The following is a 23,928-nucleotide window of genomic DNA, read 5'->3' on the forward strand; positions in this document are numbered from 1 at the left end:
ATATCATTCTCCATATTAACTTTTATGATCTTCCCTAAACCTACAATTGTCAACTATTTGTTGCACTTAATCAAGTAAATATCATATAAAATTAATCTTAAATAGAAGCACAAGTCATGCTTTTAAAAACTTTTTTGTATTATTTGGAAAATGTTACTTTGAATTTTTCTTATATTAGGGAAAAAATCATGATATGTTATCTAGCTATATTTTAAACTAAAGATGCTTGTCTATCCATTATTATGTATATGGGTCAGAAATAATTAATATTAAAAATCATTTATTCTACCTTTCCAAAGATAGGAAATCATTTATTTTTGTTTCCTTCAGAAAAACCTGGATGGTAACTTCCAAAGAGTTTCAAAATATTGACCATTGTTCTGTATCTCATCAATTCAAAAGGTCATAACAAATGAAAGAAACCAACCTCTTTCTCTGAAAATGGGTGCCTAACATACAAAGACTGATAGACAATAAATGAATCCTTCAAAAAAAACTGGACTCAGCTATTGTTTATCTCAGAAAGAGATTAAAAATTTTATTTACCTAAGAAAAGAAATGTACACATATTGGAGAAATTTTCTGACATTGGTACATTGTAAATAGTTGTTTTATGTTATTAATAAATCTAGAGTTCTACAATAGAATCTAAACTTTATCCCATGACCTATTTTTTTTTAAAGTAGCACTTATTGCCAAGACAAAGAACAGAGCAACATTCTACATATTAATATTACCAATTTGTCAACTTACCAGTATATGGTGTTTTGATGCTTCTCGAAACACAGCCCAATTTTTTGTGTAGTGATAACATTAGTTCAAGAGAATAGCAAATATACATCTCTACAACAAACTATCATAACTTAACATTCAAAAATGAGAAAAGTCTTATATTTAACCATAACATTTCCATTTTACAACCTTCTCATAACTCTATTTTGAAGAGCTAACCTCTTAAGAGATAAAATTCATTCAGTAGACTGTTTAATAGACATTGACAATCTCATAGTCATTAAAAACGTGCAAGAAGACTATGATAACAAACACTCAGAGACCACTAAATTGATTTTTTTGAAGTTGAGCTGAACTCAAACTTCACTTACAGATGTAAATGTTCCAATATGCACTATAAGACAAAATTACAGAGACAATAATTGCTAGGTGTGATTTAAAATCCAACTTTGCAATTTAATTTTTCCATATTTGCCATGAGGCATTAAACCCTATGTTTGACTTATGACTCACAGATGAGAACATTGTATGTGTTCAAACACACGTATGTGTTTATTTTCTATTAAATAGTTTGATTTTATTTAACTATGTATGAAATTTCCTTACCTTTGGTTTTTGATGTTTCTCCTTCTCTGAAACATTGGATGGCTTTCTCTTGAGCATTTTGAATTCTGACTACTCCTAGTGAGTGCACTTTCTGCTGTTACAGAAACAACTGAAAATAGTCAGCAGTGTGCTGTCTAATGTACAGCATCAGATAAGGTTGAGCCCAGGGACCTGCCACTTCCTCCTTCGGTCAGGATATGACTTCAACATTTACATGGGTAATTTTTTTTTCTTACGGTAATTCTTTGGTAACTCTTTATCGTCCTGCTATATTCTATGAGGTATGTTCCAAATCTCATACTTAGATATGCCTGCAGTTACAAGAGCCGTAAGGATTTCAAAACAAAACTCATTATATAAAAGCAAAAATTTACAATGTATTCCATGGGTAGAAAAAAGAAAAATCAGAGACAATAACTGAAATAAAACTTGAGATGTTGGCTTTCTATTATTAAAAAAAAAAATAAAAGAATACTCAAGGTAGTCAAGTTTACATATATATATATATATATATATATATATACACACACACACATACACATTTTTTTTTTCTTTTTTTCTTTTTTTGATACAGAGTCTCGCTCTGTCACCCAGGCTGGAGTGCAGGAGCATGATCTTGGCTCACCGCAACCTCCACCTCCCGGATTCAAGCGAGTCTCCTGCCTCAGCCTCCCGAGTAGCTGAAATTACAGGCACGTGCCACCATGCCTGGCTAATTTTTTGTATTTTTAGTAGAGATGGGGTTTCACCATGTTAGCCAAGATGGATCTCCTGACCTCGTGATTCGCCCACCTCAGCCTCCCAAAGTGCTGGGATTACAGGCATGATATATTTCTAAATAAACACTGTTAGAAGATGAAATAAATAAAAACTGTTAGACGACAAAATAAGTTAGACCTTAAACAATATTAATCCTACTTGAAGCATGTATGCATATATTTTAAAATATGGATTAGACCCATTCTAAATATAAATGGGAACCTGACTCTAAAAGTAAATGTTTATGCATATGTTACTTTTCTAATGTATTAAGATGTTGTAAAGTCCTGGTTAACAAAGAGATCAATTAAACAGAACCCCCAGTTAACCATATGTCTTTGTGCTACAAACGATGCCATATACTGATAATTGCTGTCCTGGTGATGAGTCAATGGATCAATGGTTTCTTCAAATGAAACGCCCAGAGCCTCTATTGAATAGGCCCAGTAGAGCTAATATGACTTACTAAGAGTTTCTTCATGGTTTTAAACTGTTTATTATCATGAAAAAAGCAAAATACCCAGAAGTAAAAGGAAGAAGTTCAAGCTTTATTGTTAACTAGGGATTTACCAAAGGGAGACTTGCAAAATATATGAAACTCTGGTTCTATTTGAGCAACCCGGATTAAGAAAATATACCTAGATTTCTGTTTATAAATCCTCTGAATTGAAAAGCAGTAGTGCCGTATTCTTAATCAGCAGCTTTTCCACTGACTTTGTTTCTCAGACTTCCCGCACACTTCTAAGCCCCACTCCCTGAGGCCCAAATTTTACTAATTCATTTAACAAATGAGATTCAAATTTCACTAATTCATTTAATAAATATTAAATTGATTGTCTATTATGTGCTATCTGACAATATTTCAAACCTCTTGACTAGCTAAAAACAATCTGTTTTTGTTCTATAACAGAATTGAAAGAATATACTTTTCAAGATTATGGTTAATGTGCCTATTATTTTATTACCAGATAATAAAAGCAGACTTTTAATTTTGAGAATTATTGAGCTAGTGTTTTCAAATTCTGACACAGACAGAGAACACTGGAAAACCTGAGAATGCTGAGGTTGGGTAATTCCCTAGAAATACATCTCTTAGACTTTCAGTTAGGGCTTGGGTTAAGAAAGTAGGCTAGGCAGATCTTTTGTGTCATCTCTTAAGAAATTGAAAGTCATAAAAAATACATTTTTTAAGTGAACCTGTTGCACCCTCAACACCCTCTTTTCTTCATCTATGGATAAAAATTAATTATGGAGTTGAATCAATAACAAAATGGCAATGATAATGCTTGTACTTACTACATGGTAGAGTTTTGTTGATAATAAAATGAAATATCAATAAAGGACATACTTATTAGATGATTCATCATTACAGTAATGTTTTGTGTCAAAAAATGTTTGTGAACTCTAAATAGGCATGATGTTTCAAACAGTTTGGGGCGGTGCTTGCTGTAGGTTATATTTCTCCAGTGTTTCTATAATACAATGCTAAAGAATAGAGAACACTTACATTTATGAGACCCATGTCTGGACTAGATTGAGGTTTTTAAAAGTATTATACTCCAGAAAAAAAAAAAAAAAAAAAAAATTTTTATATATATCCATTTATGGATCTCTAGGCACTTCACCGTCTTTAACATTACAAGAAATACTTAAAATGTAAACAAAATAAGCATTTTCCTTCAAGTACAGGTGGAAAAGGAATTTTCCAATCATTCTTTCACTCAAGAAAAATGTTTTCTGGGGGTTAAAAGACAGATTTGACATTTGAGGTCCCATTCATTACCTATGTGAAACTTCTTGATCCCCAAAAAGATCAAGTGACAAGGTGGTAAATGTTTTCATCAATTATCTACTATTTTATAGAATTTGGAGACACCAAGATAGTTAGTGAGTGACACAGTGATCCAGCAAGCTCAAAAGTCACAGATGGACAGAACAAGAATGAAGTAGAGTCAGTACTGAGCACACCTAACTCCTGACCATGTTTAAACCACTGGGAAACCTGTTGCTTAACATGTGTTCTGAAACAGGGAAATTGCAAAAGCACAGTCTTGGTGCTTTACAATACCTTAATGGTCTTACATCCCAGACAGAATGGAACTTTGTGTACAATCTCTGTGTCACGAATCATGAGTAAAAATTTTAAAGAAATTGCAGTTGAATGACAAAGATTGAGGTGTATTTTTCAGGAAAGTAAGGTGAGCCATAAAAGGATTGTTTCAGCAATCCAACAAATATTTTATTTAGTGTATTGCTAAAACACAAATCATAAAATTCGAAGCATAGGTAGAAGGAAACTAGAGATCATGGGACATTCAAAGTGATGTCCTCGATTCTGAGACATTGAGGATCTCCATCTACATCTCTCTGCCTTCCACCATCAGGTTGAAGAATACAATTAGATAGTAGTTTGGATTAATCCTACTCTACATTTGTTTTTTAGGACATGTACACTTGTTCAATGGATGAAGGGTTTTCAAATCAAGTCTTTTAGAATGAGACTAGATTATCTGCATTGCTCTAACAGTTAAAACTTCTCTAACCTGTAGAGTTGGTTGGGCACAATCTTATGTATGCCTCCATGTATTACTGGAACAACCATGACCAAGGGATATTTTATTAACTCTAACTGAAAATCCTCCTGACTATACCTCAAGTGCTTTGTTACAGGAGGACAACAGAGAGACAAATTTCAAGAATTTGAAAATAAGCAAAATAAGGTTGTCATCACAGAGCCCAACTCTGAAATTAACATTTAATATAAGAATAATCATTTTATAGAAAAAAAGAACTGTATTCCATTCAAACCTGTAGAATTTACTCATCTATGATTAAGAAAAGGAGTCATTCATACAAGTAACTTAACCTTGATAAATCCTCTCTTCTTTTGGGCCTCCTCAGAGCAGGCTTCTTTCTATAGTACAGGGAAGAGAATTGCATTCAAAGTTGAGTGGGGATATTGTGTTCCTACCTGTTTGCGGCTTCATGGAAGTGGAGATCCTACAACATATTAAAAAAACTGTTTCTTTCTAAGGGTTTCCTGAAATAAGCACACACTGGCATCTGATGATGTTCTGTGCAATTCTGTATTTAATAATTCCAATGATGGTGCCAAGCTCTATAGAGGGGTCTTGGTGGTGTACTCTCCTCTAGTTATCTAGCTTATTCTTACCATAGGTGGATTAAACATCTCAACACCTCCTTGTTTGGATTTGGGAATTGAAGAGAAATGATGGAATGGATATTCCCCCTGGCCTATGGGAGGGGTGAAGGAAGTGGGGGGGATAGTTGCTTCCTTGTGAATCTCCTATATTTCGTAACTCTCTAAAGTTATTTACTCATTCTCTCTCTGGAGTTCCTGTTTACTGATTCCTTTCTCTAAGGGACCCAGCCCCTACCCAGCACTTGAAATCCCTTCTAATGTGTTACTAATTGAAAAGCTGTACAGTCACTTTTGGCCGGGCGTGGTGGCTCAAGCCTGTAATCCCAGCACTTTGGGAGGCCGAGACGGGCAGATCACGCGGTCAGGAGATCCAGACCACCCTGGCTAACAAGTGAAATCCCGTCTCTACTAAAAATACAAAAAAAAAAAAATTAGCCGGGCGAGGTGGCGGGTGCCTGTAATCCCAGCTACTCCAGAGGCTGAGGCAGGAGAATGGCGGGAACCCGGGAGGCGGAGCTTGCAGTGAGCTGAGATCCGGCCACTGCGCTCCAGCCTGGGCGACAGAGCGAGACTTCGTCTCAAAAAAAAAAAAAAAAAGAAAAAAAGAAAAAAGAACAAAAAGAAAAGCTGTACAGTCACTTTTCTGCTTCTCCTGGTGACCTGCTCCAGTAAGTGACAAGCTCATGTTTTGGGGAGATTAGGGGAAGATAAAATTCTGATTCTGTTAACAGGAAGTGGCAAGAAGATGGGAGCTACTGAGGTGTGCTGTTTCCAACAAGATGTGAAATCAAGCATATCTATCACAAAGACTAATTTCTTCTAAAAACTGGCCTCAAGTCTACATGAGAAATTAATATTTCACCTGTTAATTTCTCCTTGTAAGACCTTGCCTGAGTTTCATTGCAGAGTTCCGAAAAAGTCAACTAACAACGATGAGGTGATACCCAAATAACTTCTAAATAATTAGTGAGTTTGGGGAGAATCTGAATTAATTTTACCTCAAACAGAAAAAGGACAATAACACAGACAAGTACTGGAAGTATCCATTCAAGTTGGTGAGTTAAAGAAAAAGAGAGCTTAGTCAACTTTGAGTATCTTAATTCTCCAGACAAGATAATCTATTGCATGGAGATTAACACATCATGCCATTTTTAGCTGGATTTCAGTAAACAAAAAATGTGTTTAACTACTTCCCTTTGTTTTTATTTTAAGCTCTATGAATAAATGATGATTTAACTCCTTGGGTAGATATGTCTACAGGAGATAAAGGCAGTATTCATATGGACATCAAGTACCTGGAATCTGTGATTGCCATTTCTCATTATAAATTTAAATACTGCCATTGTGGTTCATTAGAATGTATTCCCAGAAAAGGATCTACCCTTGATGTGCTCAAAATACTATGTTTCTGAGAGGTTAGAGTTGCTAGTCAGACTCTGGATATCTTGGGAAGCCTCTTAGAGAGCCTGGCCTGGAAAAATTACTGCTTATTTTAAATTTCCAAAGAGATAATGTAGCACATTATCTTGTTATCTCGGTTATAGAAGAAACAGATAATTGGGATAAATAAAAAGGACCAATAATCTAAGATGAATGGTGAACCTAAAGAATCATACAGGATAAAACTGCCTTGAAGAGACAAAGAACTTCATAAATTACATCTATGCCTTACAAGATGTTTGAATGTAAGAGAAGACCGAGTACCAAGAATGAGTAGTATCAGTTCAAAGTGATTGGAAAAATTAGGGAGGCTGATAAAGTTTAAGATTCAAAATAAATGCAAATTACTCGGATTACTTCAATAAATTATAAGTATTTCCTTTCTAAGTGGTTTTAAAGTCATATAAGGACCATAATGTGGTTGACATAACAAATAATGATAAAATTTAATCCATTTATGATTAAAAGTTACAATATTCATGAAGTAATACTTCTCCAAGTTAATAACATTAATAATAATGACTGTCATCTTGAGTGTTTATTACATAAAAGAAATTATGCTGTGTGCTTGATAAATATTTTCAATATAATCTTCACAAAAATCTTCATGAGCTGGTACTAATATTATCATCCTCAACTTCCTGGTGGGGTTTGGTAGCGTGTCTAGTTTGCACAGCTAGGAAGTGGTGGAGTCAGGATTCAATCCAAAGCCTCAGCTCATAACCATCACTCTATGTCATAAGTAGGTCTTGGCATACCTAAATACCTGGCATAAAATGGGAATGATTAATTTGGCTGTTGGGGTCAGGAATGCAAAGAGCTAGGGGGAGGCTGATGTTGAGTTGCTGGCTGCTGGTTGAAAAGAGAATTGGTTCAATCATTACATGTGTAAAAAAAATTGAAACCAGTAAATCTGCAACCAATCCAGAACCCTTTCCTGTAATTAAGATTCAGTATCATGGGGACAAGTCTGCATTTCAGGCCCCTCTCCAACCCAAGCTACCTTGCTGTGACACTTATGGGCCCTCAATTCTACCTTTGATAATAATCATTGTCTCTAATTTTATGCTTACAAAAATGGGTGTAGGTAATCAGAGTACAAGCACAAATGAGACTTATGCACACTTCATGAAATTCCTTTCTATGAAGTTCCTTGGTGCTATGGTCTGAATGTTCATGTGGTCCCAAAATTCGTATGTTGGAATTCTCACCCTCAAGGTGGAAGGTAATAGTAGGTAGGGCTTTTGGGAGAATTAGGTCATGGGGACAGAACCCTTATGGATTGCATTAGTGCCTTCATAAAAGAGGCTGTAGAAACATCCCTCACTCCCACTTTTCCACAATGTGAAGACATAGCAAGAAGGTGCCATCTATGACCCAGGAAACAGGCCCTCACCAGAAGAGAAATCTCCTGGTGCCTTCATCATGGACTTCCCAGCCTCTAAACTGTGAGAAGTGAATTTCTGTTGTTTGGAAGCTACCCCAAGTTTATGGTATTTTATTATAGCAGCCCAAATGGACTAAGTCACCTGTTTTTGTTAAGGCATCTGTCTGTAAAGTTACTACCACAAGCACATTCCATTTTCTCCTTGAGTTGGAGGTTTAGCTCTCCAATTTCTGTTTCTAAAGAGTGTTTGTTATTCTCCCAATCTTTGGCTCTTAATCTTGTGTTTTTGCTTGCCTCAATATCAAATCCAAGTTGTGGTTATCATCTTCACATTTCTACAATATTGTTCCTTTCTACATTTCTAGATGTCATTTAAAGTTTTGCAAACATAAAAATACTTACACTAAAAAGGTCAGAAAACACAAGCACCCTCTCCCATCCTTCTCTATTCCCGGACTTCCTCTTTCAACTCTTTCGCTGATCCTTCCAATATTAAAAAAAAAAAAAAGTTTCTAGTTGGTTAGGTTTCTTTTTCTAAATAATAGACCAGTATTTTCTTGATTTATGCATTAGGCATTATCTACTGATTCCTGTTTCTGTCCATGAGGGTTTTGTACTCTTCTCACTTCCCAACTCCTTTATAATTATTTTGTTAAATCATTATTCACTATTTACATTATCATGATGTAAATAATTTATTCATGGCTGAGTCAAATAGTGTTTAATGCTTTATGTTCCTTTTGTTACCTATTTTTGGAATTTCTCCTTTCTTTTTATATGATTGGTTCTCTATATACTGTTAATATTTCCCCAATAAATGCTCTGGCAGGTATTTTAAGTGATTTGTTTCAAATATTTAATTTCAAACATCATACTTGTCATTTCAAATGCTCAAACGCATTAGATGTTTTTTTCTGTTCTAATGTGTTCTAACGTGGCTTAGTTGTTCTCCGTTGAGGATGGAATGGAATTTCTCCTTAATCACTTCCAATTATCTCTTGGCCTAAGTCTCACATGATGTTTCTTTTCGTCTGCTCTCTCATTTGCAGAAACACACCTCCGTAACAGAAAAAGGGCACTTACATCCTTTTAGACCCTTCACATTTGAATGCTATGTTGACTTGAAATAAAATTCTAGCCTGGAAATCACTTTTTTTCTTAATATTCAGAAGGCTTCTCCAATTGTCTTCTAGCTTTCAGAGTGTTGAGAAGTCTGCACAAGCCATTGTGATTCCTGGTTTGTTGTGTATGGACTGTTTCCCTCTTTCTTTTTCTCTGCCTCTTTCCTCTATATTTTCTTTGTATCTTTAGTATATCCTAAAATGTCATATTATGTGTGTTGATATGGGTTATTTAAAAACTTCTCTTCAGGCCTATGTTACCTTAATAAGTTCTGCATCTCTCTTTCTTCTCTCCTTCTGGAAACTGATTAGTCCAGTGCTCAACATACTGGATTGATACTCCCATTTTATTACATTGCTCTCTGTTTTTCATTTATTTGACAGTTAATTTTCCAATAAAATTCCATTACTCTTTCTACTAATTACTGTAAAAAATGTAATAGATATTTTATTTTAGCTAGGTTTTTAATTTGCATAAATACTTTCTGATTTTCCCCTTTTCACAACATTCTGTTCTTAAGTTTTGGAAAGGCAGTGACACGTAATGGTTACAAAGGTGGACTTTAACCATACTGCCTAGGTTCAAATCCTGTCTGTCATTTACCTGGGTGCCCCTGACAAGTTATTTAGCCTTTCCATAAAATGCACATGATAGTAATGCTTGAAAGATATGGCTATGAGAATGAAAAGAGACACTATTGTGGAGTTGTTGGAAAAGTGCTTGGCACATACTAAACACTAGATAGTAACAAGTAAATACCTGGAATATATACTATTATCTTTCTGAAGTTATTAATTATCATTTTTACAATTTTCCTTCTATTCCCTTCATTCTCTTGTTTTATTCTGACTTCTTCTGTTTGCTTTGATTTCATTCTTTCATATTTAGGCTGTTATCAAATGTCTGGAGATTGTGCTCTGTAGATACATTACTAAGATCATGGTATGAAAACCCCAACTGGAAGTTCTACGTAAATGGGTGGGCTTGTCAGGTGATCAAGTAGCAAGGAAGCTTTTTGTTTTCTTTATTTTTTTTTAATTTTTTAATTTTTTTGAGACAAGGTCTTGCTCTGCCACCCAGGCTAGAATGCAGTGGCATAATCACGGCTCACTGAAGCCTTAACCTCCCAGGCTCAAGCAGTCCTCTCACTCAGCCTCCTAACTAGCTGGGGTTATAGGCATCCACCACAATGTCTGGCTTATTTTCTATTTCTTGTAGAGATGGGTTCTCACTGTCTTCCCAGACTAGTCTTGAACTCCTGGACTCAAGAAATTCTCCTGCTTGACCTCCTAAGTGCTGGGATTACAAGCATGAATCACCACACCTACCCCGAGGAAGCTTTTTCATCAGAAGACCCTCAAATGCGTGTTTCTGGAGTTCGTTTCTTTGTGACTATTCAGGTCTATACATACTCACCTTTCCATGCCCTTCTGGGCTGTGGAGAAAAGAGTTTCCTTGTTGCCTTCAAAGACTGAGCCTCTCAGGGCCTCTGTAGTGCACACTGACTAATTTCATTGCAGCCTCCTCGTCTACAATTTCTGAGATTGCAACTTGCTCCAATTCTCCAAAACATTAGTTGACATCCTTTCTATCCTTCTCCCAAATCTCTTTGTCTCTTTAGGTTTGCGTCGTCTTGGTAAATGTATGTAGCTATTTAAACAAAGTCTAGTTTTTGTCAACTATATTCCTTCACATTTTTTATTTTTTATTTTATTTTTTTTGAGACAGAGTCTCACTGTGTCACCCAGGCTGGAGTGCAGTGGCGTGATCTCGGCTCACTGCAAGCTCCTCCTCCCGGGTTCACGCCATTCTCCTGCCTCAGCCTCCCGAGTAGCTGGGACTACAGGCGCCCGCCACTACGCCCGGCTTTTTTGTATTTTTAGTAGAGACAGGGCTTCACCCTGTTAGCCAGGGTGGTCTCGATCTCCTGACCTTGTGATCCGCCCGCCTCGGCCTCCCAAAGTGCTGGGATTACAGGTGTGAGCCACCGCGCCTGGCCTATTCCTTCACATTTTTATCAACTCCAAGTCTCTTCCTTCACCCTGCCCTTTAAAACATTTGCACATATCTATCTTATTTGCTCAGCTCCTAATTATATGAAAATATGGCAGGTGTTGATTCCTGTCAATACTATCCCTACCTTACAGCTTTCAGACTGGCGTAGGGACATGGCAGAATGACACAGTAGGAAGAAGGCAAGACACACACATGAAGCCTTTCCACTGAAGCCCATTCTTACATTTAAGTGACTGTCCTTTCTCCACATTTTCATATTCTTCTCACGAGCACAAAAACACAGTATTCTGTGGAAGTTTGCCTTTTCATTCTTTATAAACAGGATAAAACAACCAAAACTCAAGTTTTTATTAAAAATCTTCAAAATAATTTTTAAACTTAGAATGTTATTCAGTACCACTGAATCGTGCCTCATTTGGCAGAAAGGCAATTCTGTCCATATTACAATACTGACAGAACAAATTGGTCTAAATTTTGCACAGAAGTGCTTTGTTATTAACTTTTATCTGAACATAGTACACTTCGTGTATAATATTAAAATCCCCTGCTTAATTCATACTTTATTCCCCAGAAGCAAAGAGGAAAGCAGATTGTACTGATCAATAGACCATGATTTCCTGTCTCTACCTACTGAAGAAAAAGGCAATTAATAGAATTTCATTGAAGAGATATATATGAGCTTCCTTTCCTCAGAAAAGCTATTCTTAAACAGGAAGAGCAAGATCATTTCTATTTCCTTTCTATTTTCACTCATCAGAGTGACCAGATTATTTTTCAGGCCTGATCATTTGAAACTACAAAGTTGTAAAGCTATAGGAGAGAGTAACTGTAGAGTCTACTTCTTAAAACAATCAAAAGCCTCATATGATCTTCATGCTATCAACTCTGAGAACAATATAATGATAAGATGAAATACTCCAATTGCATGTCAGTCAAAATCAAATTTCATATGTATATTACATACATATGCATATATACTTAGGTATATATGTATGTGTATATGCATGTGTGTGTTCATACACATACACATATAAGGATGTTTCAATTAAATGGAATTCCACCTTTTCCTTGTAACATGAAGGGTAATAAAAGAGCTTCTTAGGAGACTGAGTATGTTGTAAATAGGTGCACATTGCTTTCTCCCACCCCAACACACAAAGTGAGGTTTATACATGAAGTGCAAAGCCATAGCGAGGCGGGCCGCCTCGGAAACCTACCTGCATTCTAATTTTAAAGCATTTGCATGTGTCATTTGTAGGAAGAGGAAACAAAAATCTAGTGATCATTTACAGGATTTTAGAAACATGTTACCTGCAACTCAATTCTATTTTTTTCTCTAGTAAGAAAACTTTTCCATAACATTTGCAGCCATGCTTATGAGAAATGAAAGAAAAATCTGGTTTTCTTTGTCAACTGAGTATATAATAAATCAAATATCCAAGTTAACATCTGTGCCCAGCAACATTCTCTCCAACCAGAATAATAATAATAATAATAATAATAATAATAATAACTGATTAACTACAAACCAATATCTGATTGGAGAGAAATCAGATTTCTTGTTATGTTTCCAAGGGCATGTAATTCTGACCTCCTGAAGTGGCCCTTGCCAGCAGTGAAACACTCAGACTATTAGTTTTTGGCTGAGCAGGCCTGGCAGAAGAGTCTGCTTTTCCTTGTCCTACCCATCCACAGAGGCCCTGTGGTGTGAAGAGAACATGTGGACTTTGGAGGAGTGATGTAGAGTTGAGTTCAGACAAGCTACATGAACTTGAGCCTGACACCTGTCCTCTCTGAGTCTCAAATTTCCTCACTCATTTAAAGGAGAAAATAACATTTTTTTCAAGAGATTATAGTTGGGATTAAATTGTGCAATATGCATAAAATTCCTGACACACAGACAGTCTTAACAAATACTCATTCCATCCTCTCTCCTTCAGGGACAAAAGTAGAAAGCATGAGATTCCTAGGAATTCAAATCCCATACTTCTTCTAGGACGTGGTCATAGTGTGACCCAGCTTCCGGGGAACATGTTCAACCCCTGTTTTCAAAGCCTGTACACACACCATTGCTCTTTTAACCTGGTGTTTTCTTGTCGTCACATGCTATAACGATATTTGAATATGCTATTTATCCCCGGCTACCAGTTAAGGGAAATTTCTATGGGGAATTTACTTCTGCTTTCACTTAGATTTAGCATTTAACTGTGAATTTGCAATTGCACTTGACACAAATTGCACACTCTTTTCCATCACCAGGAAGGCTGGAACACCTCTGGCCTTTGCCTATCTATGCCATTCTCCTTTCTTTCTCTGACCTGGTCATGCTGGTGTCTCTGCACTTGGACCACCAGTCAGTTCTTTCCTATCCTGGGATTTTGCTCAAGCTCTTCCTTCTGCTTGAACTGCTTTTCCCTTTACTTTTGACATGGGTGGCTCCTTGTCATCAAAGTCTGCTTTCCTTCAGGCCACCTGTTTATGGAGGTCCTGTGGGGTGTGATGAGAGCATGTGGACTTTAGAGGAGTGATGGCATAAGCCTTCATGTCACCTCCACAAAGGGCTGTCTCCAAGCAAGCACTTATAGGTGCTTGATTGTTTTTACTGTTTTGATGACTTTTTGTGTTGTTGGTTTATTTTGGTTACTGGAAGGCAGAAGTTAGGACTATTGCTAACACCTGGCAGACAGGGGCTCAAGAAATGTTTGTTGAATAAATGAATCATCTCAACTGTATAGGTGTGCACATTTTGGGCCACCTCCTTGGATTGACAAGTAACAGGTTTAAAACTGCAGAATCCATACCCCTCAAAACTCAAAAGGATGATGGCAGGTAGAACAAATGTTGAATCAGACAATGTCAGAAAGAAATTCGGTAAAAATTTGGAAACACACACACTACAAACTATTTTAAAAAAAATACTTTCGGCTGGGCACAGTGGCTCACATCTGTAATCCAATCACTTTGGGAGGCTGAGGCAGGTAGATCCACATGAGCTCAGGAGCTCCAGAGCAGTCTGGGCAACATGGAGAAACCCCATCTTTACTAAAAATACAAAAAATTAGCCAGGCATGGTGTTGCACACCTGTAGTCCCAGCTACTTGGGAGGGTGAAGCAGGAGAATCGTCTCAACCGAGAAGACGGAGATTGTAGTGAGCCAAGATCGTATCACTGCATGCCAGCCTGGGCGACAGAGCAAGACTCCATCTAAAAAAATAAATAAATAAAATAAAAACTTTCTGCTGTATGGAGAAATTCATAAGATATGTCAAAATACCTTCCTCATGATGATAATGATCTATTATCGATCTTTATAACATTCCGTCCCATGGCTTCAACATCTTTTAACATAAATTATTTTATTCTAACAGCTTTCCTGTGAAGTACTTATTCTGATTCTTATGCATATGAAAAACTATTTGAATTTCCTTTTCTACCGACTCAGCTCCTGATTCCAGGACTTCTAATTCTGAACCCACGAGTTGTCCTGCAAAGCATTCATTGAAATGAACTATCTCCTTACCCACTGAAAGAAATTATGCCGGTCCCATCTCCTCTAAAATCCTGGCCTTTTAATTCTCTGAATATTAGAACTTGACTTGAATTTGCCGACTCCTGTTTGTGCAGATAGCGTTTTAGAAAATCAACACTTCTCCTTTGGAAGAGAAAAGAAACTTTCTTTACAAGATAATAAATACATAGGGGAAAAACACGGGCTTTTGTTTGTCTAGTTTATGGTACAATCAGTATGTCATGTGGTTCATGCAAAAGCAGCTTCTTTATTTCAGCCAGCAAAGGTCATCTCTTCTGGCAACCAGTAGGTGAGCAGAATCCACTCAGTAGTATCACCTTGCCAAGGCAGCAATGGGGAAACTACAGTAGTTTGTTGCTGGTCTTTAAACCAGCACAGCTTTGATCACCACCTTGGAAAACCCTAACAAGTTTAAGAGTTTTTTTCTATGACTGACTAATGTCTTGACTAGTGAAGGGCCCTTGGGAGAATCTCTCTCTGTCTCTCTTCTTTTTCCAGAGACAGGGGCTCTCTGGGTTACCCAGGATGTAATTCAATAGCATGATTATGGCTCACTGTAGCATTGAACTCATGGGCTCCAGAGATCCTTCTAGGCCTCCTGTATTGCTAGGACTACAGGTGTGGGCCACCATGCCTGTCTAATTTTTTTTTTTTTCCTTCTCTGCAGAGACAAGGTTATCCCTATGTTGCCAAGACTGGTCTTGAACTCTGGGCCTCAATTTATCCTCCCACTTCTGCTTCCCAAAGTGCTGGAATTACAGGTGTAAGCCACAAAGCTTGGCCTCAAAATCCCTCATTCAGGCAGACAGAGATAAGAAATAATGGGATTTGAATTCCCCACAGGCATAATATATTGTTTCTGGGCTCCTCCCAGAATTCTTGTTATGCTGCAAGATTTGGAAGGAGGAAGTTTCATCTTATTTGTTTAACAATTATTTACCAAATGTCTATTACGGACCTGGGACTCTGTCAGGTGTCCAAAGATGAAAGGTATGAGCTGTGCCTTCCAAGATTTCACAGTTTAGTGGGAAGACAGGCAGATCAACAGAGAGTGAGAATCCAATGCAACATGTTCTGTATCAATCTGAGATGTGATAAGCAGTGAAAGCATAGATGATAAATTGTTAATTTGCCTGGAGAAGTTGGGAAATGTTTTACTAAAAATGTAATTCTTGAGAAAACATTTAGTGAAACAGAAATTTGTCAGGTGGACAAGATAAATGGAGGGCATAATCTAGCAATGGGCAGAGTATATGATAAGATTAGAGGCATGAAATGGGTACTAAAACCATCTTTGCAAGATTATGACAACAAGAAATCTGACATAACTTACTCCATCTTGCTTCTGACCTCCAGGGTGTCCTTGGTCATTCCTGAGTGTAGGTCAAACTAACTTGGAGAAGAATATAGTTTATAGTTTAATCTTAAAGCAAAGATTAAACTTCAAAGCATGCCTCTTTCTTTGTTCAGGTAACACTATGCAGACAGGAGAGCTCTAATATAACGTTTTGGACCAAACTGAGAGAGAAGAGTGGTGATCTTTTCTGCATCCTGTATGTCTGTTTCATAGACAAGAAAACACTGAGGAAGTTTAGTGATGAACAAGCTTTAGAATTTTTGAAAATTGGAAGAAGGGTATATTTCTCTATTTCCCATCTCTGCTTCATGCTCCACATTTTAGTCAATGCCTTCTATCTAACCACAAATATAACTGTGGCCCTCTCTTGCTTCACAATGATTCTTCAATGGTTTCCCACCACATATAAATGTATACATGCTCACCTTACATTCAACTCTACACTATTGAGCATAGTATATTAGTTTTCCAAGGCTGCCATAACAAAGTCATACAAACTGGGTGGCTTACAGCAGCAGATATTATTGTCTCAGTACTGGAGGCTAAAAGTCCAAAACTGAACTGTCTTTGTAAAACTAATGAAAGGCCACAATGTTAGGCTTTTATGAGAGGGACTCCAACACTGATAAGATAGACACAGTTTCTAGAATTCCTTACTGCTCAAGGGTCATGTAGCCAGAGGTTACAATATTTGTGACTTCCCCAATTTCTCCTATAGATAGTAACGCTACTGTAGAATCTAAGATCAGTTTTTTGAGATATCTTTCACACTGCCCCACCCAGACTCATGACTCAACTGGTCATGTGGCCTCATCCAGAGGCAGACTCAGTGCCCGAGGGCCATTTTCAACACCTGTGATTTCAGTCCCCAGACAATCAGAAGCAGCCATTTCTTAACCCCCTGCCCACAAAATTGTCCATAAAAACCACCTCCAAGCCTTTGGGGAGACTGAATTGAGTGATAACTCTAGTTCTTCTGCATGGGCTGGCCTCAATCAATTAAACTCTTCTCCACTGCAATGCCATAGTTTCAGTGGATTTATGTTGTTTGCGTAGTTGGCAGGAAAACCTGTTGGGCAAATACAATATGGTCTAGAACTGAGGAATAATTCCCTACATCAAATGTACATGATAAATAAGGAGAAAGACGTGGGAGGGGGATGACAGGTGTTAGTTTACAGCCAGATTCTGAAGCATTTGGATGGCATGTGTTATGGGTTGAACTGTATGGCCGAAAAAGACATGTTGAATTTCTGACCCCCAGCACCTCAGATTGTGACCTTATTTGGACATACAATTGTTGCCAATGTAATTAGTTTTGTTAAGATGAGGTCATATGAAGTAGGGTGAACCCTTAATCCAATAAAACTAGTGTCCTTGAAAGAAGAGGGAAACTTGGACACCCACATGCACAAAGGGATGACCATATAAGAACAAACAGGGAGACTGGCTGTGTGAAGATGGACGCAGTTAGTGGAATTATGCCACCATGAATCAAGGAGTGCCTAAGGCCCAGGGTTATCAGAAGCTGAAGAAACAAGGAAGGAGTCTCTCCTAGAGGCTTTGAAAAGAACATGACTCTGCCAATACCTTGATTTTGGACTTTTAGCCTCCAGAACTGAGACAATAATATCTGCTGCTGCAAGCCACCCAGTTTGTATGACTTTGTTATGGCAGCCTTGGAAAACTAATATACTATGCTCAATAGTGTAGAGTTGAATGTAAGGTGAGCATGTATACATTTATATGGGGTGGGGAACCATTGAAAAACCATTGTGAAGCAAGAGAGGGCCACATTTATATATGTGGTTAGATAGAAGGCATTGACTAAAATGTGGAGCATGAAGTAGAGATGGGAAATAGAGAGATATATACTTCTTCCAATTTTCAAAATTTCCAAAGCTTGTTCATCACTAAACTTCCTCAGTGTTTTCTTGTCTATGAAACAGATATACAGAATGCAGAAAAGATCACCCCTCTTCTTCTCTCAGTTTGGTCCAAAACGTTATATTAGAGCTCTCCTGTCTGCATAATGTTACCTGAACAAAGAAAGAGATATGCTTTGAAATTTAATCCTGCCAGATCCCCTTACTTAATGATGGGAATGTCACAATGAAAAATGATAGTACTAATATTATAATATGGACTCTTAAAATGATTTTGATATTGATATTTTTATGATTAAAAAATTCAGTTGAAAACTCATCACCATGAAATGAATAAAATTAATATTCCAGTATCAAGCAATTTGACTTCCCAGAATTGTTTTTCTTCATCTTTATCCTGATTGGAAAAATGAATTCATAGCCATATCTTGAACTATCTACTCTCATGCAAGCAAAAATGCTAAGAAGTATTCTATAAGTAAGATCAATACTAAGGATACTGTAATAGGGCTGTAATTTTCTGTTACGTGCATTTCCTCCAATGTAATGAACTGTTATGATAATTGGTAGCTTTAATGAAAGCAAATGACTTCTGTCTAATTTGGGTAGGTTGTATTCCAAGGTATGATGTTCCTAAGTCTATGTACTCTTTAGTTGTTTCTAATCTTGGATAGTTTAAATAGTTCTGACTATAAATGCAGAAAAATTGAGTATGTTTTCAGTATTTCAAACAACATAAATGCACATGCACACACTCTACAAGTCATATATCTTTACCGAAATGACCAAATTCACTAGAGAGCAAGGAGACACTGCTGAGGCATTCTGATTCACATTCTGCAAAGTCATCATAACCTCCTGAGACACAGCATGTCTTTGCATATATGAGTAAATAATTTAACAACTATAAGATATGTCCCAATATATCTTTCGTTTCATTTACTGGAATACCAAAACTGACACTGATGCCAAAATATTAATTATATGAAATAACCAAAAATGTAAAGTCTATGTTTCTAATTGAATTATATTGAAGGAGAAATTTAACCTGATGTCACTTTGTTTTGAACACAAATTACACAGTGATATTATTGAATTAAGACGCTGTAAGTATGAAAAACTTTTGTGTACACCATTTAGTATTCAGATGTCTTTGGTACTTTTATGTAAAATCATAAAACTTATTTGGGAAAGTTAAGGCTCAGAGAAGAGCTGAAGAAGCTCAATTTAAGGGGGAAAAAAAAATAAAACTGAGAGCAGCACTGGGTCTAGAGCCCAAGTGTCCCACTTGTGGCACAAATATAGTGTAGTCTTATCACATGAGTGACCTTCTTCCCCAGTTACTAAGCCCTGGGTACAAAAACAACAGTGCTTTCTATACTTAGTGATTCATAAAAAATGATATTTTAGAGAGATGAGTGGCCTTAAGCAGAATTGCACAATAGTTTCTTACCCTGCAAATCAAATGTTCTCCAAGGAAAGAACAGGTATAAAATACTTGGAAGGAGCTGTGAATGCCCCATGTCAGCAATTGACATATGTGTCAGCATAAGTAGTGGTAGAATTATCTCAGTAGGAAAAGATTTAACAAGAATATAGGTACCATTAAGATTAGTAGCAAAAGCGAACCAAAAATCGCTTGTATCTGCATGGGGTGGTCAAGTTGGGTATACTTACCTACCTACTGGCATTCATTCATTTTGTCATTCCTTTACGCCAACACCATTTTCAAGTTCCTACTATATGTTCAGCATTGGTAAATACATTCATTTATTAAAAGTCTGATTTGCTTACACTATCTGGATTTTTTAAATGACTAATGTCTGATTCTGAACCCATGCCATTGATTTCAAATCAGATAATCTAAGAGGACCTTAGATGCCTCCATACTGACTTGAAGAAGAGTTTTATGGAGACGCAGATGGAGAATATGGATTATATGTTTAAAAGCCACCATTTCCCATACTCTCATACTCAATCTCATTCATTATTAAAGCATAGAAGTAGATGAGAAGAAGGGAGATTTCTTGGAAGAGAAAAATGAGCAAAATGAGCAAACATTTATTGATCATCTGCTATAGATTACTGCATCTCACTAAATCCTCTTAACAACAGTATCAAGTGTTATTGTCTCCTGGGTTGCAAAGAGGAAACTGTGGTACAAAACAGCGAACTCACCTAAAGACAAAAAGCTAACTAGTAGTCAAGAGGTAAACCCAGGCCTGTCTGACACCACTACACCACACAGCCAAACCTGTTGTGCAGAATAAAACTCACAAGCACATGAGTGGAGAAAGATGCTAAAGCAAAAGCAACTCCATGCATTTCTTTAGCAGTTGGCTGTACATCTAAAGCTTGATTTTATAATCAAAGAAGATAGCCTCTTTATCCTTTTCCTCCTTCCCTTCTTCTGGGTTCTTTCATTTCATTGTCTACTTTGTAATTCCTTTCCAAGTGCTCACTATGCTGTCACCTTCTCCTAAGACCCAAGGGAGTGTTTTTTCAGGAGCAGTCAGAGGAGGAAACTGAAGGCTGGGGAAGATCACTCCAAATCCACTGAGGCGGAAAAGTTACAGCATGCATAATTTCCAAAGCAGGGTTCAGGCTTCAAAGGAATGAAGAAGCAACTGAAATTGAGCAGAGAGACAACAAAATGGGCACACCAGGGAGCTTGTAAAACCCAGAAGGAAAAAGAACATGTTCTGGGCTGGGAGCGGTGGCTCACGCCTGTAATCCCAGCACTTTGGGAGGCTGAGGGGGAGGTAGGTGGATCACCTGAGGTCAGGAGTTCAAGACCAGCCTGGACAACATGGTGAAAACCCGTCTCTACTTAAAAATACAAAAATTAGCCGGGCATGGTGGCATGTGCCTGTAATCCCAGCTACTTGGGGGGCTAAGGCAGGAAAATCACTTTAACCCAAGAGGCAGAGGTTGCAGCGAGCTAAGATCACACCACTGCACTCCAGCCTGGGGAACAGAGCAAGACTCTATTAAAAAAACAAACAAACAAACAAACAAACATGTTTTGGTTTGTGTACATCACAGAAGGCCTCCAAGATGCAGGGAAAATATTGTCAATGACTCGTCCTCTATTGATAACATTAGCTTTTATACCAGGAGCCATGCTGAGAAGTTCAGAGACAGTGTTAAACTGCCAAAACAAGTCAATGAACTCAACAAAATGCATTTCTTACACATAAATCTACAATTGCCTTGCTAGTTTTGTGATGCAACTTTCTGAAATATGTATTTACTTCCTTTTAACACGGGTTCTTGGCCTCCATCTACATACCAAGCAGAGACCTAAGCACCAGCACATAAAATATCTCTTAGCATCCTAACCATAAGTCTGGGAGAAAGCTTTATTTTTCCCACCACACAGAAAAGGGACTGGGGATCAGACAGTAGTGTTACTGCAGATGTCATGGATTCCAAATTTAAACTCAGGATTCCTTCCTTTAAAGTCTAGCGGTCTTTCTCTGATACCATGCTACATAAACTTTTCAACATCATGATGAATAGATACAATGCTAGCCACAATAAAAGTGCAAAAATGCTCTGAAGATATTAGGAGTTCAATAAATATTTGGTGATTGGCAGATTTGTATAATTTCAAAAGGCGAACCAATGTACTTTGTCTGCTTGCCAATGGGACGTATGTCTAGACCATGAAAATAACAGGAACACATAATAATTTATTCACTTCCAATTACCTATCTGCAGATGGACTTGCTCATTGGGTCCATTTTTGTTGTTAGTAAAGACATAATCTTACCTTTTTAACAATTTTCCCAGATCCACAAAGGGCAAGCTGCTACTCTAGTTGACAACTCATTGGCAGTAACCACATTTAGAGTCAGTTGTGTTTTAGTCAAAGGAGACGTTTCTCCACTTTCATCTGAATTGAAGTAATGCACAACAAATATAGCTGTCAAATTTACTAATTGTGTTGAAGAAGGATATCCAAGTGTTGCAAGACCATCAGAAAAAGCACGTTACAAAAGCTAAGTACTCAATTTCAAAAAGCTTTTTAACATTAGTATTTCAAAATCATTAATTTTGTTACCATTTAACACCAGTGATGTTCATTTCCCACAATCTATTCTGACATTTAAAGGAACATTTTTAAAGTATCTCTTGCATCATATAAGCCTACCACCATATAATACCACTTAAAAATTACTGCATTTTACAAAGGTAAAGGCAGGGGGAGGTTGGCCCATGAAAAATCTAATAAAACCTTATTCACATATATATATATATATATATATATATATTTTTTTTTGAGACAAGGTCTCACTTTGTCATCCAGGCTGTAGTGCAGTGGTACGATCTTGGCTCGCTACAACTTCTGCCTCCCGGGTTCAAGTGATTCTCTTGCCTCAACCTCCCGAGTAGCTGGGGTTACAGGTATGCACCAGCATGCCTTGCTAATTTTTGTATTTTTAGTAGAGATGGGATTTCACCGTATTGGCCAGGTTGGTCCTGAACTCCTGACCACAAGTAATCTGCCCGCATCGGCCTCCCAAAGTGCTGGGATTACAGGGGTAAGCCACCGCACCTGGCCTTTCTCATATTTCTTTTTGAGCCATGTTAGTGTTATCCAATACAAAGAAACACACACATACACACCACCTAGAGACCTATTGTCATGGTTCAAACATCTTAGGATATAGAGATCATGACCAAACAATATTGGAAACTTACTAAAGTAAGTAGGCTTTATGATTAGTAAATTGGGCATTTTCTTTGATCCTCTGACAGAGGAGATCACTTTTGCTCCTCAATGATTGGTTGAATGCTATGTCACGTGCCTTAGGTCATACAGAGTGGTATTGACAGAGGGTTTCATGGCTCCTAGAACCACAAGAAGGCAATCCACTAAAACATCCATACCAGGGAGGCATTGTCAGAAGAGAGAAAGGAAAATAAAAGTAAAGAACATAAAAGAGTAGCTGTAAATTAGAGGAAGTTGCACGAATAAGTCAGGTGAATGGTTTTTAATCCAGCTTGGATGGCAAGCTTGAAAAAAAAAATACAAAAAAATGACCCAGTTCAGAGAATCAGATTTTATTTACATAAATATCAAAAAAAGAGATTATTTTAAAATGATAAAAATTATTTAATTTAAAAGCATTTTGTAAAATCTGGAAGATACATGGTAAGTGAACTTGTGGTTTGTTAATACCCTTTGCTTGGGGATTTTTCTACTCCACGATTTATGAAAAGTCCCAAATACTCTCTAATGGGATTTTTAGCTCAGTTGGTTGGAAAGCACAAAACTACCTCTGGGGATTTATCCACCGCACCCATTAGAGGCTCTGTACACTCTTCCAGCTGATCCTAAAGGCCTTGAGTACTGAGAATTACTAAGGGACACCCACTTCATTCCTGGTATCCTTTTCTCTTTTCTGTGCTCTTAGTGTGAGGTCCTAAGGTGATGTGTATGGCAAGAATGGGACTAAGAAGGCCTTGACTGAAACCACAGCTCAGCCCTGAAACTGATGGACCTTGGGCAAGTTCCTCAATCTCGGTGCCCTGTTGCCTCTCATTTGGAAAATTAAATTGCCTGCTTTACAGGATTGTTGTGCCTTCCGGATTTAATAACTTGTGAAAATAATATATATATGAGAGATTCTCAAAAAGACTTCTTGGATAGGTGAAAATGAAACTGAAAAATCAGAGAATAATAAATGGTGTTCCTTTATTCAGAAGTTATTCTCAAACTTTGGTGAGAACAAAATATCACCTAAGCAGCTTTTGAAATGATGTCCATTCTAGAAATTCTGATTCAGTAAGTCTGGATTAAGCAAACATTACTATCATGGAACCACACATTGAGAAATACAGCTTTAGAACATGGTATTCAATCAAAATTGTAAAACAAATACTGGTTTTATTTGAGAACATTATATGCAGTGATTCTTTCTT

General features: G+C 37.2%; 1 protein-coding gene across 1 annotated transcript in view; it reads right to left on the minus strand.

Annotated features, from left to right (window-relative positions):
* SAMSN1 (SAM domain, SH3 domain and nuclear localization signals 1) overlaps positions 1 to 23,928 on the minus strand; it is a 157,597-nt gene that overhangs the window by 65,584 nt on the left and 68,085 nt on the right. The window contains exon 9 of the mRNA XM_012001961.1: positions 1,339 to 1,407. Within this exon, the coding sequence (XP_011857351.1) occupies positions 1,339 to 1,407 (69 nt within the window). The remainder of the gene's footprint in view (positions 1 to 1,338; positions 1,408 to 23,928) is intronic.

This window comes from Mandrillus leucophaeus, unplaced genomic scaffold, assembly GCF_000951045.1.
Source record: "Mandrillus leucophaeus isolate KB7577 unplaced genomic scaffold, Mleu.le_1.0 Scaffold671, whole genome shotgun sequence".
NCBI lineage: Eukaryota > Metazoa > Chordata > Mammalia > Primates > Cercopithecidae > Mandrillus > Mandrillus leucophaeus.